General features: G+C 42.0%; 1 protein-coding gene across 4 annotated transcripts in view; it reads right to left on the reverse strand.

Moving 5' to 3' along the window:
* The window catches only part of RERE (arginine-glutamic acid dipeptide repeats), a 426,631-nt gene that overhangs the window by 215,096 nt on the left and 194,506 nt on the right, over nucleotides 1–17,029 (reverse strand). For 3 of the 4 annotated variants that reach the window (XM_040460361.1, XM_040460352.1, XM_040460343.1), the window contains exons 3-4: nucleotides 15,345–15,415; nucleotides 6,044–6,169 (exon numbers count right to left, since the gene is read on the reverse strand). In XM_040460361.1, the coding sequence (XP_040316295.1) occupies nucleotides 6,044–6,169; nucleotides 15,345–15,415 (197 nt within the window). The remainder of the gene's footprint in view (nucleotides 1–6,043; nucleotides 6,170–15,344; nucleotides 15,416–17,029) is intronic. The other variant, XM_040460372.1, reaches the window with a different exon arrangement.

Raw genomic sequence — 17,029 nt, forward strand, 5'->3', positions numbered from 1 at the left:
GAAGGAAGGAAGGAAGGAAGGAAGGAAGGAAGGAAGGAAGGAAGGAATGCAGGCCGGCCGGCCAGACAAATTCAACCTAATTACACAACATGAAATCAAAGACAAAAACAGAAAATGTCCACTTGTAGGCACAAGGCATAATAATTTAGTACACCAAATTCTATAGACCATGGAAGGCCTAATTAACCTTAGGTATATTACTTACACTTCAGTCCAGTCCCTAAGAAAAATCTGGTACTCTAGTGAAGGCCTTGATATTTGTAAGAGTTGCTACCACCACAAGCACTAGGATATCCTAAAATGAGGGGTGACACTAAAAACAAAGTTAAGTTCAACAAAACTGCGTTCTACTTTCGTGTGCTGACATTTCTTTGGCAATTTATTAGCAGTAAAATTAATTCTGGAGAGCTTGTAAAGCCGGAGAACTCCACATATCTACTTAGATATTTTTCAAACAATACAAAACAGCCCAAGAAGGCAAGATTAAAAGACCTTGCAGTGTCCATGAGGAACACAGGGTGATGCGGGAGGTGCCCCTGAAAAGAGCTGCAGCTCAGTAAAACCTACAGGCAATCTTTCCACCTCGCACCGGCCTACGGTAGTAAGCACACTGCTGAAAGAGTGGGCAGTTTTATGAGATCATAAGGTTATTCAAATCTATGCTCTGACAAGGTGGCTTGATGCCCCTTTTGTAAGAAAAGGCACAGACGAACAAGACAGAAAGCCCTCAAGAACAAATCAGTTGAAATTGGCTTTTATGGGAGAGCAGGATACGAAAACAGCCGTTCAGAGGGAAGGAATTTCTCTGCAAGCAAGGGATAAAGCCCTCTCATACTGGGAGGCTGGGTGTTTCAAGAATTTTTTCAACTTGCTGCCTTCAAATTCAACAGCTATTAATCACCTTCCATTTAGGGTAGTTGGACTAATCCCGGCATTTGTATCAGTAATTTTTCTAAAAATTCAGTTGTTTTAATTTCTTTCACGACAATCAAATATAAAAGGCAATGGTTATTTTTGGCATTCTTAATGTCAACTGGGGAAGCTACAGGAAATACTGAAAGAGCAGGATATCCTTAGAAATTCCTGCGTATCTACACAAGCAACCAGATTGGAGTTCTCTACAAGGAACGAGGTAAAAAAAAACAAAAAACAAAAAAACCATAATCAGCCTTCATTTTAAAGTAGCATCCTATAATAAGGGTTCACCTTTAGTTACTAAATACTGTCAAGTCCCAAGTATGAAAAATACCAGTGTTAGAAACGATACTTACGAATGAGAAATACCTTACACAGGAAAGAAAGATTATTTTCACACCGGTATGAATTAAAATCGCAAAAGCTTAAACTAGATATTAAGCAAAGCATTCTTAGGTTTTGAGGAGGTAAATGATGTATCTCACAGGCCTGCTTTATGGATCCAGGAAGGTGTAGCCGGGAGCAGCAGAAAAGGCACACACTGAGCAGAGACCCAGGAGACCCAGATTCTGGCCTAGCAGCCCCTCCCGAACAGGAATCTGGGGAAAGCTACGGGGCCCTAGCTTCCCGCTCTGCGTGAGTGGACCAGGTCTGTGTACATCAGCGGAGTGGATTTACTCCAAGGAAAAAGCAAAATCCAATTTCTTACACGCATGAAGTTTTACCCAAAATGAACACACAAGATCGACAAACGCAGCACCACTACAGGAATTATTTTTCAAATGTACACAGATGTCATTAAGATAAATGAAAAAGAAACTCAAAGAGTACCTGTTTGTTAATCATGCATTTTTTAAACAAAATACTAAAATTATAATCACCACAAGGGCTAACAGGAAAACAAAATTAACTGATACTAAGAAGTTTTCTCACCCCGGGGACCTTGGGTGGTTCAGTCCGTTGGGGGTCTGGCTCTTGATTTCAGCTCAGGTCATGATCTCACAGCTTGGCGGGTTCAAGCCCCACGTTGGGCTCTATGCTGCCCCTGCAGAGCCTACTTGGGGTTCTCTCTCTCTCTCTCTCTCTCTCTCTCTCTCTCTCTCTCTGCCCCTCCCCTGCTTGCACTGCCTCTATCAAAATAAATAAATACACTTTAAAAATTCATTAAACAAAAGAAAAAGGGTTCTCACACCATATGTTACCACCACTGTCCACTCATTCAGAGCGAGGCCAGCCTGTGACACTCTCAGCGGCAGAAGCCATCTGCTCTACCAAGCAAGCGAGCAGCACGCTAACTCGGGCGTTCTTCAAGTAAAGAGGAGGTAAAGGTGGGCACCACTGCAGGGACCATCCAGGAAGTACAGAAGCCAGCCACGAGAGCAACGGACATTACACAAGGCTTGGGGGGGGGGGGGCCCGGGGGGAGGAGAAGGGTTCCCGAGTTAAACCTCAGAATTCATTCCTGACATTCATTCAAGGCAAGATTTTCTACAATTGTAAACCTCATATTTTCTCATCTGCGAAATGAAATAAATACCACAAATTAAACTATGTGAAAAGAGTGGCACAGTGCCTGGGCACCAAGTAAATGCTCAGTGTCCGCATACTTCCCTAACGAGCAGCCAGCTGATCTGTAAGCGGAGAGTTTATAGAGCCACAGTTCTCAATCTTCATTTGAAAGCTTTTTCAACATTTTTAGGAATCCACTGATTAGCATCCATGGTTGAAAAGAATACTCTCCCCAGAAAAATCCACATACATATAAGACTCTGCAATTTCAGGAACTTCACAGACCCTGTTACACTTAAGGAGTCCTAGGGGCCTATGGACCTCAGACCAAGAATGTCTAGAACACTAATAAATTATTTAACACCTGAATTTGTAAAACAAAAAACTATGTAACAACAGACACTGCTTAAGGAATGCCTTTCATATGCTCAACACCACGCTAAGCAGATCAATGGACTTCTTCGCTCTTTGCAACAACTGCTGAGGTAGACAGTAGTGCTGTGCCCACTTTAAAAGTGAGAAAATTAAGTGCCAGGAAGGTAATGAACATGTCCTCCATTACACAGGAACGCATCAGGAGAGAAACATGTTCTCTAAAGAATAATGCACCAAAACCAAAACCAGTAGTTTAAAAAAATGACAAATAAAATCGTTTGTCATCTTACACTATTACAGACCTGTCCTATTTATCTGCATCAGCTGCTCAACAGAGGTCTTAAACATGCAAAAAGCTAGGCGACAAAATAAAAATCCTAAGTATCTAACGAGTCTAACCCTTGCTCTCCCAGTGAGGGATTAGCACACCCTACAAGAAGTCCAGCCTGCAGAGCCGCCTCCATGAGAACTAAACTGAATGTGCATTTTAAGTCTCCTTTCCAGAGCTGCACCTTCTCTGCTTTTTGGAAAGAGTCTCTGTCCTGCCATTTAAACCACCGGATACTGGGAGCAGCTGCGGGGGTGGAGGGGATCATCTCTACCCAGTGTAGGGAGAAGCTGGGCAACGTTTTCTTTGCCTTCTCACCTCCCTCACTACCCCTGGACTGCCAATAAACACAGCACCTTTTGCTTAAAAAATCCAAGCTAACATATTCTCTGTAAGAAGGGAAAATGCTGCCTTTCCAGCACAAATACTTTAAAGTTGAACAAATAAGTTAAAAATTATAAAATTAACTCTTTGAGTTGTATCGCCATTAGCGTAGAAACACAGATCAGACAGATACCTGAATATGCAAAGAAAGTTAAATTATGATGCAGTTAGTGCTATCCTATAAAAACTAAATTAACAAAAATAGTCTATTAGGGAAGACATCTGGTGTATCATGGCAAGAACTGTTAATGATATTGTCTGCAACCCTGTAATCCATTTTTTCTCCCAGCAGCTCTCTCATTGCACTGTATTAGATCTGCGTGCCTGCAGAATTTATGAGCACTCCGCACATGGGGGGTAGCTTTGCCAACTGGATCCAATTCAGATCCAGCTCAAATGACTTTGGCAGCACGAAGCGTTGTTAAAGAACAATCAATACAGTTTGCTTCATGCAGCATCATCTTGACTCAAAGAAGATTTATTATCTTATTACAGAACCTCCTCAAACCTACATCCGATGGTATCTGAGTACACCACCAATCATGAACTTATTTAAAACTCCAGTGAACACCACACTTTTCTGCTAAATAAATAAATAAATAAATAAATACTGGTCATCACTAATGCTAATACAAAAAGTTTACTGAAAATCAATGTTATTATGGGCAAAATTTGAAATCTACTCAACAAATCCTGATTAATGAATATTGTAGTACATGAAACAGTCAAACAATGACATCCACACTAACTGGAGAATAAAGTAGAAAGTATCAGCCTGAAAGAGAAAATCATCTCTTAGATATATATGGAAACAAGATGGTAACTGTAAAGGCTGAAGTCTTTGAAGTAGAGAGTCAAGTTGGGACTCTGCTAATGTGTCCCTTACGATGTCACTATCTTTCCAGGGATTAAAATTAGACTTTTATCCACTACACTGGGTTTTATCTTCCATTGTGAATGGTTGTTATATCAAGAATTCCAAGGTTTCCATAATGTGAGCCTTTTTTCTGGTCTAATTCTTGATAAATTACACCAGCAACTATTTGCACATGACATTGCTGCTGTGACGATTACTCCTGGTTTTGTTATGAGGATTAATATCGTAGCTCCCCTGTCCCGGTCCTCCTCTCTTTACACATGGGTGACAGCCCTCACCATCTAGCTGGAGCTTCTGCCACCTGGCCAGAATGCACCGGATACCCAATCCATCTTCTTAAGCAAGCATTTGCAAATCAGCTTGCCTGGAATAAAAAAGCCTACAAAGGCTTCTCTCCCACGTGTCACATAAAATCTGCCCTCGTCTCACCTCTGCCATGCTCTATGATCTGGCCCCGCGTTATGTGCCACCTCCACCCCCACGACCCACTAACCTGTGCTCTTCCCCGACATCCTGCGGTCATCTTCTCTCAACTCCCAGCCTCACCAGGCTCACCGCCTATGTGGCCTACAGGGACAGGTGGACACGTACACCTGGAAGGCTCCTCCAGTCTGCCTGTCCACATGTTGCTGATGTATCAAAAACCAACCCGGCTCCTCAAAACCTGCCTGTCTTCACAAAACTCCCCCAAGTGGGACAGCCCTTTTGGAGCACTCGCTTTTCCTAGTTTCAAGATACTATTATTCTACACTATAACTGAGCAATTCATTATACAGCGCCAGGTATCTTGTGTTATTTTCTGAGTATGCATTTGAGCCCCACGGTCAGATTACGCACAACAAGAGAAAAGACAGGTCTTCAACGTCTTTGGTGATTAACAGCAGTCAATCAGAATAAACACCTGTCTTCCGGAAAACATTATCATTAAATCCTCATAAAGGCAAAAGAAAGGCAGACAGGTGTTTACACAACTTTCCTAAGAGGGGAGATACAGGACACACAAACAACCCACAGATCACCAACACCAGGCCCCGTGCTCTAGGGACAAAGCACCACAGACACTTCATCCTGCTGCACCTCACACACACGTCATTACCACCAGGTAACAGAGACATTACCAGGGCACAGCCGAGTCCACTGTAGCTACACCCTAACTCAAGCCTTTCAAAGGGTTTAATTCTCTATCTGGCATCGCAGAAGAGCCTAGCTGCTTCTGAGCAATATTCGACAAAATGTCACCTGAGAGGACAGCATCCAAAATAGTTTAGATTTGTGGGCCCTAAGTCCCCACGATGCTGGGGAAGTGCATATTTCACACTTGGACTCAAACTTACCCCCTTTTTTCCCCATTTCAGTTGCCAACATCCATACTCGCTGCTGATTGCCAGCTCCTGCTCCTTGCAACAGCCCAGCATGCTCTCTGCTGGCGCCCCAATACCCTACACCACCAAACCCCGCTGACTTCTGGAACTGTCCTAGAGGGGTAAGGCAAGTCCCGTATTTTGCTTCCTCTGTGCATGTACTTGTTACTCCTTTAAAAACACATACAATACAGCACATTTTTAAAGGGGCTCTGGGGAGGGAGGTAATATTCCTATTTTATACCCTATGGGATATAAAATATTGATAGCTTTTAAAAACGGGATTCTCCTTACCCCTACAGGCCCTCTCCCGGCTTCAGAAAGATGTTGTGGTGGCTGTGATGCCACCGGCAGAGAGCATGCTGGGGGGTCACACAAAGCAGGAGTTGGAGATCTGCAGCAGGCCTGGGAGTTGTGGACCTAAAAAAGAAAAGAGCTTTCAGTTAGCATGCCCAACGTCCCCTCCAGCCCTGGTTACTGGGGGCACGCAGCACACAAGCAGGTATCTGCACCACCCTTGAGCAGATGGCCTCTCAGAGAATTTGTTCTAACACCGAAGTTACCAGCCTTTCTGCATCAGCGCCATTGCCTTAGTTCAGCATGAACAAACATATGAGCCTTGTGGCTCCAGACTTTAATCTGGGTCCTGTTGTAAAGCAGTATGGTGTGTGCCCCCCAAGTAACCAAGTTAAGATGTGACACAGTGCCAAAACACGGTGACAACGGCATGCTTTGCTTAGAATAAAAACAAAAGCGCAATGGTGTCAGATAAACGCAGCCGTAAATGAACCAGAAGTGGACAAACTGAGCTTTCAGAAGAGTTTCTAATGCGAGACCCTAGAGGCACAAGACAGGTACTTAATAAGGAAATATTTGAGGCATTAGGAGGTCAAAGGAAGATCCTACCATTTTCTCAAAGTCCTAGTTTAATTTTGTAAAGCTAAAGGCAAGGCAAAAGACAAAGGCTTAATAACAGAGGGAAAAAAGACACCTTTAAAGTGAGTTTTAATTTTCTCCCAGTGACCATGTGAACAGGCACAAAACATAAGCTCAAGAAAGACACTATTTCTTTTAGGCGCGAAACGAGCGCTGGTGCGTACCACGTGTCTACACGTCTTCCTTTACACCGTGCAAACATTTAAAGCAGCAGCAGATTAGAGAGCAACTTCTGAAAGCCAGCACCGTCCTTGTAAGTATCAAAACAGATACCTCGATAACAGTTCAAATATGTTTCCTTTTTATACGTTCTGGAGAGTACATAACACTTCCAAAAACTAACCAGCCCAGTTTCGTGGTTTTTAAATAAACTACAAACTCCATAAGATCCAAACACTTATAGAAGAATCTCTGTTCTTAAAGTTGCTTTAAAATAATAGACAAGCAAACTTTTTAATATTAAAGCATTTTTAGGGAGCTTTCTTAAATTTAATTCCTTCTGAATCACTAACAACTTCCTATAATCCAAGATTTTAACATGTTCCATTAACTACTTATTTTTCTATGTCTCTTTTAAGACAAAAACACAAATCCCAAGAAAATAAGCTAATAGTGGGGACTGTCTTTATCATGATGGTTTTCTTTGCCTTCTCTACAGATCACCTTCTAGAGTATATCCTGGGCACCCCATAGTACACTTCCTGTGTGGTCAGTCTTGACTCCCACTGCCTCAAGGACAACACATGATCACAACAAGTGTTGTTAGCAGCAGGATCTACTCCACACACACCCCCCTCCTCCCCATACCAGCACCACAAATTCCAAATCAAAGAGTCAACTGTGCATTACAATATACAATATACTCAGTATTTTTTTTTACCATAATCATCCAATAAAAATGAATTTCTGGTGAATATTTTGCACTAGTAATTCATCAGTCAGATCATTCAAATTCTTATTCATTCACATCAAGAGTTTTAAATAAAGAAGACACCTAGTAAAGCATTTCAAAACACCTTGGCATTATTTTAAATATGCAAAAGTTCAAATAATTATTAAAACGTTTTAAGTGTTAAAAAGTACATTTCAAAGCAAAGCACTGTTCTTACTTATGAATCGGAAAACACGAACAGGTATCTGTTTCCCTCATTTTCTTTTGGTTCTTCTGGTGGGTTTTACTTGGACTATTTCAAGTTAGTCCTTAATCACAAACATCCACAGGTACACACAAATTATCAATTTCCAATTCTAAGATATCAAGAATATGAATAAGACTTTGCCAATATTCTTGCAAAGCAGTCCTCTGCAAATATGAAGTTGTCTCAAACTTTCTTAAGCTCCTTTTTTAGAAAGGTAAGAATACCTAGGGTTTTTCGCATTAAAAACATTTCACCTCCAGAGAACAGGTTTAGTAAACATTTGTAGATACATATTTTATGGAACAGTATAATTAAACGAAATTCTTTCAGTGGTTTCCTAGTCCTAAAATCCAAATAAACCAGGAGAAAAATGAATTACCCAACTTCACAGTAATAGTGAACCATTAAAACTTTAAATCCCACGTGGCCTACAATGACTGTCAGTCATGAGTGAAAACAGCCTGCTGAGAAGCTGGGTAAATGGGGCCAATAAGATGCTATGAGAGTATTTATTCCCAAAGCCTCATTTTGATTTTCATTTATGTGAATATCAGCCCCACCATTTATAGGTTGACATTCGTATCAGGGAAAAAGGCTGTAGTGATTCAAAATAACTTGCAACATGACTGCTCCATAACTGGCGGGGGGACCACCTGACAATATTTTGTCCGTTAAACTTGGGGCTAAGGATTTCATCCCCCTCTTGCTTCTTAAAGGATTAAATAAAATTATAAACGTCACATTTACATGTGAAAAGGACATACAGTCTCTGTGCATATATTTTTTATTATTGGTGGCCTACTCCAAACAAATAGCATGGAGCAAGCTTAATGACCCATTACAGTTTATCATAATGCTTATAGATGGCAACTAAGCAACCATGGCCTGTACTGTAAACGAAGGGAGAAAAACGGTGTGGTCTCCAGAAGAATACCTGAGCACCAAATCAATAGGGTGCACCTTTGCTGGACGTGGAAATCACCGTGTTAAGAGTGGTGTCATGCTGGAGCACCCACTCCAGACAGGTGAGGACAGCTAAAGTAGCGGAAAGGAGCCCTGTGGGAGAATGACTTCAGCTGCACACCCCATTATGTCTCTAAATAATACTTAATTCCTCACCCTGTAAACTAAAAAACAGTCGATAACGAATTTCAAGGATTTCACTTCATTATCCAACACTACCCTCAGAGTCACACAGATGTAAATGGGTGATACTGACCTTTTCCTAGGGAATGAACTAGAGGAGAAAAAGGAACTATGGAAAGAAGTACTCAGTTCTGGAAATCTAACTTGAGCGGCTACCAAAAAGAGAAAATCAACCACTACTTGACATGAAACTGAATCATTACATCATAAGGCATTTTTCCTATCAGCCAGCCTTCTCAGGAATGTTTACCTACAGACTTAAGTCCTCATTTATCTTTGCTAAAAGTCAGTAATACAGAAAATTCAAAACACATAATGCCTAAAAAATGTTATGACTTTGGCAACCCTCTGTAAACTCCTGAAGAAAGTAAATAACTGAGTTTATTTTAAGAATAGATTTTTATTATTTAAATATCTAAAGTACTACACACTACAAGCTAACCAAAATACTACACGCTGTAGACTAACAGTAAAGAAATGCGTCTCTCTGGTTTGTTTAATAAACAGAAGGTGGATTTGTAGTTAATGCATTGTATCAAATCACTGCTAACGTTTTTCTAAAACTTTATGCACTGAGTTTTTTCCCACTGAAATGTTAACTTCACTCAACATTCAATAAACATTTGTTGTGGATGGGCCAGGCAATATGCTAAGCACACAGTAATACATCAGTGAATAAAAGCAGGCACGGTGTCTGCCCCTGCAAAGCTTGGACGCAGAGTACCAATGAAACACCATATCCCTACCACGTCCTCCCATGGCCCCAGCACCCTGCATCCACTTTGCAGGCTCCATCTTTTAATCGAAAAACAACGTCCCTGCCAGGTAGGTGCTTTATACCCCAACTACACGGGTAAATAAAACAAAGTTAGGAGGGCTGAGCGTCTTGCCCAAGGTCATGAAAGATAGCAACTCAAGAACAGACCAGCTGATGTCAAAGTCAAGCTCGGACACATGCACGCTACCGTCCCTCGTCTCGGTCCCTGGGTGACACCACACGTTCTGCATTAGCCACACTCACACTAATGCAGTCCTCCTATCCCATTCCCAGGAAAGTTTCTGATACGAGATTTACCTAGTATCAAAACGAATGCCCATTTCCCAAACGTCTACACACCATGCATTCTATGCTGAGCGAGCACAGCAGCCGAGATGGGAATAAACAACTGCGGCATGTGGTGCCTAAGTGAAAACGAGCTCACGGTGTATACACACAGGTGTGTGCACAGAGTGCACGGTAACGAGGGGTCCCGTATCCCCCAGCATCATCTATGTCAAGGTCCCTAACAAGAAATGAAAAGATAAAATTACTTATCCCCAGTTAAATTTTCACTGTAATGACGGAAAAGCAGCTCCTTGCTTTTAATCTACTTCTGAGAAACTTGATTTGGTGGCAAGAGGGCCACACCGATGGGGAGTGGAAGCTGAGCCGAAGCTCCTGTCTCCACAGCCCCTCTCTGCTGTACTGTGCAATCAACTTTGGGGGTACGGTTCTTTATAGACACCGACCAGGAAGAAGTAATTCCGAATGTTCCTCCCCCGGGCTGCTCACACTTGGCAATGAAACAAAGAGAAAGCAGTAACGGAGATGTGGCGTGCAGCCTCAGCTCCTCCACACTCACAACCAGCACTTAGAACGTGTGCCGTCAGGGACGAAAGGCCACAAAAGCACACTCGCCCATGCGGAGCCGTAACAAGTCACTGAGCCCTAAACAGTTGACCAAAAATACCATAATATCCCTAATGACATCCCCCCAACTGGAAGGAATCTCTACACCAGGTTTAATTTTAATGACAACTTTCAACTTCTAATAAACCAAACAGGCGCCAAAGGAATCAATCACTGGTATTTGCTCAAAATAATATTTGCAATAATTACATATCCAACCCGGAAAATCATTTCGTACAACAGCTGAAGAACCGATAATTATTTAACTCTAGGAGACCAAAATCCTTTTTTTTCTAACGTAGGAATGATAAAAGCTCATTAGGAATCCATCCACACAGAATGTCCGTGTAGAATATTGAAGGACTGGGTTCCATGACTTATCTGTGAACGAAGACTCAGGTACAAAGTAGTACTATCAGAGCCAGACAAGGTAGTCCTCAGTGTTCTACTGAATGAAAATTACTAATCTAAATGATCTCGCTAAGCATTTTCAGGATTTACGATAGCAAATCAACTCTATTATGCTGACGGCCTGGATTTCTATAAAAAATGGAATTTTATTGTTTTTTAGTAAAAGCAAGAAAGAAATCTTTCTCTGGGGATAAAAAGTGAATGGCTTCCTCCACATTAATCTACGGAGAGCGTTCTCTCTGAGTACTGACACCGGGTAATGCCGCACTTGTCTGTCCAATCAGAAACTAAGGCCACTGAGGGAAGGCACTTTGTCCCACAGGCTTCCATCTCCTCCAGGGGCCGCGCCCAACAAAGCACAGCAAGGAGGCTTTCGTTAAAGGCCTTCCTGATTAACGGAAACACTCCTCACCGCACTCGGGGATATAATGCTCCTTGGTGATCTTGGCTCATCCGGGAACAGAACTCTGGAAGCGAACTAAGTCACAACCGACCTAGGAGAGCCGCGGCAGAAGAGAGCGCTGGAGATGTTATGCCAGGCTCTTTCGGCTGCGAGCGGAGAGCCACTCAGGCTGGCCGAGAAAACAGGCCCTTGGGGAGCAGAAACAAGGACACCGAACAAGTACCCGAACCGGGCGGCCTGAGGAAGCCTGGGCACATTGGGGCAGAGGGGCGGACCTCCAGGCTGGGCAAGAGGGCGTGCTCTCGCCCTGTCGCCGCCCACCGCTCTCCGGTGCAGCTGCTCCAGTCCCCACTCTTCCTGGCTTCCGGCCTCCCCAGGTCTCCCGGCCTCCCCAGGCCTGCAACCTGTCTGTGCCTGCCAGCCCTCTCTGTGGGCACTGAGGCGTTTCTCGAGTCGTCCTTTCCCGTTGGCCCCTCAGCTAACTCCTTCAGTCTCTCGGTTAATCTTTTCAAGCAAGGCCTCGAAGATCGCAGACTGCCGGTTCCAAAGTACCATTCTTTCAAAGAGCTAAAGATTTTGCCAGCTGCCTCATTTCGCTCGGAAGCCTAGGGTGCCCAGCTGCCTTATTTAACTGAGGATCCTTCCTATTCCTACTTCGAAGCATGCACCGTCCCTCACTCCACCTCGCCTCTCCTGTCTCTTGCGCCCCTGCTTTGACTACTTGTTCCACGGATCCCTTCGTCGTCGTAGTCAAACAAACCCAGGCTGGTCTCCTCGTGTGCAAAGAAGCCCAATCGAATTAACACTCCCTACGAGGACGAAAGCTTCCTAAGACAACACATAATGTGCTTCCCTTAAAAGTGCTACTTTCAAAAGTGCCCTCAGTTCTGCTGGGAACTCGATCACTTTGCACCATCACAGCTTCCACGTACCCCGTGAAAGTGCGGGGTCTAAACGGGTGGACCAATATAGTACGGGAGGGGCCCTATGCGTTTTGATGGTTGCACGCGAACTAAGAGGAAGCCGTGGATCCCATCCCCCCAGGCAAGATGGCCACGTAAACTATCACCTAAAACAAGGACCCCTTTGAGAGTGAACGGGGACACTGTTGAACACTTGGCCAGGTGTAACGGAATCCTGCACACAGAGACAACCACCTTCTTATCATGGACTCCGACTGCACGGGACGTAGTGGCAGAGCCCAGGGGACAGCCCAGGTCCCCACAGAAAATGCAAAGACCCTTCTTATCTCTCACAGAACTAGTTCCTGAAATGTTACCCAGGGTTCTCAGTTCAACTAACTGGCATCACGCTAGTTTTGGTGACTGGTCATAGAGGTTTCCTTAGGCCCACCTCTCAATTCCTTAACTGCTGCTAAGGACTGTATAGTCTTACTTAATGTGTTCCACAAAGGGCATCTGCCCAGTTCTTTTCACAGTCTCAAATATACCATATGCTCAAAAACTCACCACAGTAAAACGGTTAATTCTAATTAATGGCTGTAAACAAAGAACACATCTCTCAGTTACAACCCCAAACCAAAAAAGCTTAAAAAGATAAAATACATAATTAATCAACAACATTTCAAAGCTGTTGGGTTTCTGTCTTCGTCGCTCCTCTTGCCATGCACGGTATTTGCTGTGGGCAAAACCAACTCCGATTTCTTCTTTTTAAAATCTTGAAGAGAAACAAAGCATATTTCCTTCTGTTCATCTTTTCCCCTTAAAAGCCTGGGTAAGCTGAAGGAAAAAAAAATCTATGATTATTCTCATCTATTAAGTTATCTTTTCATAAGCAGAAATGCAAACCAAGGAAAGAAGAAAGTGGATATCCAGACAATAACTGCATTCTTTCTAGGAGTCAGTATTTCACCATCTCTGTTATTCTTACACAACAACTACATGTATGTGCTGAATATAGAACTCAGACAAAAACACGTGATGTAGCAGTGTGCAACTCACACACCGTGCCCACTCCCCACACTGTTTTTGCAGACGGCTTTAATGTGTTGTACCAGACCAATACTGACAACAGAAGCTTCAGCTTTTATTGCTGTTAATACCCTGAGCAATTACTGTACCTCAGCAGGAACCTCTGCCCCAAACAGCAACTATCACACTGTAATCAGCATTTCATAAGAGACGCTGTTCAAACATGAAGTCACCTGCTAATGTGCTAAAATTATACAAAAAGGGCTCTGAATCTAATAGGTTTGAAAGAGAAACAACAAACAAACAAAAAAAAACGTTTGTAACTTTATTTCACGACTATATGTTTTCCATGGTGCACTGGTACTACATTTGGTGGTAAAAAAAAAAAAATCATAAAAAATTAAATTAAAGTAAATTAAATTGAAATTAAAAAATCACCCACAAAGACAATAAGCAGAAACAGAACAGGAGCAGTAGCCACAAGCAAAAGAAAGCTCATCAGGAAACAAGACCACTGCCCCGATGTTCAGATATCAGTGCAGCATCTGCAAAAGAAATCTTTGGGAGGAAATATGTAAGAAATAGCAGAGACCTCTAAAAATGTTAAAACTTCATACTGATGTAAAATTTGAATAGAAAGTGATTTACAAAACTAAACTGCAAGGCCTCCTTGTAACACAAGCAGGGAAATTAAAAGCAGCCTACCAAGAATAAATAAGTCACAGAAGCAAATGGCACACTTGACTTTTTTAAAACAGTAAGCATGTGTTACTTATGCAACAAAACTTTAATAAGGAAAATTAAATGGCCTGCAATTTTTTAACGAGCTAAATTGGAATACACTAATTGGGTAGTTGGGGTCATTAAAAATGATAAAAAGAAACAAAGCAGACGCACAGTTACAGATCTCTTCAGACTACATTACCTTTCTTTAGACTGAAGTATCACATACCACATACAGAGTGTCAGAACACAAATGCTGTCAAGCTACAAAGGGTTTTGGAAATGAGAGCATCCACAGATACGGATACATACCTGTACACAACTAAAGAATTAGGATTCCCCTGTATCTAAGCAGGCAGACAGGGTTCACAACCTTCAAGTACAAGGACACCTTTGTGATGTTTCAAAAGATCCCCCAAATGACAGTACTCTGAGGGTATTTCGCATACCATGTTTGAGGAAAACACATAAAAAGCTGATTCTTAACTGTGTATTGTCTGTAAATAAAGTGAATTTTTTCACTTTAAAATCACACCAGCATATGAATATATTTGAGAAGTAGTTGCACAAACACATGAGAGGCATATTTTAAACTGAAAATGTTTACTTGCAGACCTCTGTTAAATCTCTGCTGAGATCCAGGGATCCAGAGCCCCAAGGCTGGGAACCACCAGCCTACAACCCAGAGATTTGCCTACCTACCGGGCAATACCAGCACCTCTAAAACTGGGCAGGTTGGCAGTGGGAGGTACTATAGCTCTATACATCCCCAAACCAGACTTCCTTCCCCCAACCTCCAACACCAGGCAACCCCAAGATACACTCAAAATATCTAGGTAAAAGACAGTCATCGCCAAAAACTACTCTCTGGCCCATTTGTATTCTTTTTTTCCAACTCACCACTAATTCCCATATTTACTTCAGGTTCTTCACAATGGTTGAGAAGAAACACACGGCTTCGGAAACTCAAGAAAATCTCTGAAATTATGGCCAAAACAGCTACCAAAGAAATGAAAACTTTGGAAACGTTGTTCACAGGACAAGCTTTATAACAGTAAGTGTTACAAAAGCAAACGGATAAAACCACTAACTGCCTTACATGTGTGCTACAGCAGCCAGGCAATTAGCACTCAGAGGTGAACTGGTTATCAAGTCAGTAACCAGGAAGAAGCAATCCATGGAACTGGAAAGAGAAGGAAGGTACAGAGCAGAAGCAACAGACATTAAAAATGCTTACCAGTTTGAAGTCTTGAATGCTACAGATGAAATACGGCGTGTTTGGCCTCCGACTCTCGATATACACACAGTCTTTAAAAGAAAAAGAAAATTTAAAACAATGGCATTTACCTTTAAGGGAACAAAGACAGGGCCCATAAAGCCACCGCATACATAAACAAATGACAAAGCACATCTCTTTTATAGGAAAAAAATTTTCAAAGATGAATTGTAAATTACAAATAACTGTAAGCTGGAGGAAAACAGCCCTTGACTTGAGGTCCTTATTGACCACTTTTCTGATCATTTAAAAGAACGTGATAAAGCCTCAATTATTGCTTCCGGGGTACCTGAAGAAGAGGGAGAAGGAAATCTCGTGGGATCAACCATATTTTGACAGAAACACTTCAATCAGGGGAATTACTTGCTCACAGCTACACAAGACAAAATTGTGAATGTCTTACTCAGATAGATGCTCCCATGTCTTCAGAAAGAGGAGTGGCTTTGCCAGGGGCTACTTTACTTTTAGTAAATAATTTGTGAGGAAATAAATGAAACATGTGAAGAAGACTAGCTTCAACATGCCATTACAATGACCTTTTCGCCTAAACCAAGAAAACAGAAAGAAGAAATGTAACCTGTTGTGGGTAACTTACTACTATTAAATTGTAACCTAAACACATTTTGGTTTCTAATTATAAAGACAAAGAAGGCCGCAAATCAGATGGCATGTAGTAAACCAAACCACACTTTTCTCAAGGGAATAAGAGTGTGCTTTCTTAAATTATATTTGACACGGCAATGGTTGGGCAATTATTTCTGATGCTCTCGATAGCTGGCCTCTAAAGGGCTGGTTTAAAGTCTTTAAAATGGCAGGTTAAGACACATTTTTTTTTAAGGAAGCAATGATTTTAAGGGAAGCAGTAGCTATAAAGGGACTTTAACTAATTCTCCACATGACAACCCAAGATCATCATAAAGCTTAGAATAGGAATCTCTATGTATTATTTACTAAGAAGTAAAGGCATCGGCAGTCCATCAAATTTTCTAGGGATAACGACCATGATACCCACATTCAAAATGCCACTTGTTTTATCCTTCCTCATGATCCTTCCCAATGAGTGTATCTTAAAATAACTGAGATGCTTGAGAATACAAGCAGATTCCTCTACTGCCTTATTTCACACACGTGGAGTCAAGAACAAGAAAAGGAGAAATCTAGAGTCATCCATCCAGTGGACAGTTCAGTACCACCACAAGCACTAGCTGACCCAGTAAGAGGTGGATCATGAAGAAAGCCCTCACCAATGACACTTCCTTCCAAAAAAAAGAAGAAACTTCCTGAAAGACATCAGGATTTTTGTAGCCCAGTCAATCCAGAAAATGAAATCTGAATGCCAATCATCTAGGCATCCAGAATGTCCCAAACTGATTTCTTTATTCGGATGTAGACTCAACAACAAAGATTCAATCCCTCTATTCAAGTACAACAGTAGCTCAGGAATAATCTGTTGACTGAACTTTCTCTGTTATTCCAGGGTCCAGGATGCTAGATAACTCTGCTCAATATTCAGGCAACGTCCATTTAACATGCCAATCATCTTAAGAAACAAGAGAACTCTTCCCACTTCGGCAGATGTTTGTCTCACTACCCCTAATTTGGTATTCAAGTAAAAACGTTTCCTAGATTAAAAACACTGCACTTGA

This window comes from Herpailurus yagouaroundi, unplaced genomic scaffold (assembly GCF_014898765.1).
Source record: "Herpailurus yagouaroundi ecotype Mexico unplaced genomic scaffold, PumYag 77, whole genome shotgun sequence".
Taxonomy (NCBI): domain Eukaryota; kingdom Metazoa; phylum Chordata; class Mammalia; order Carnivora; family Felidae; genus Herpailurus; species Herpailurus yagouaroundi.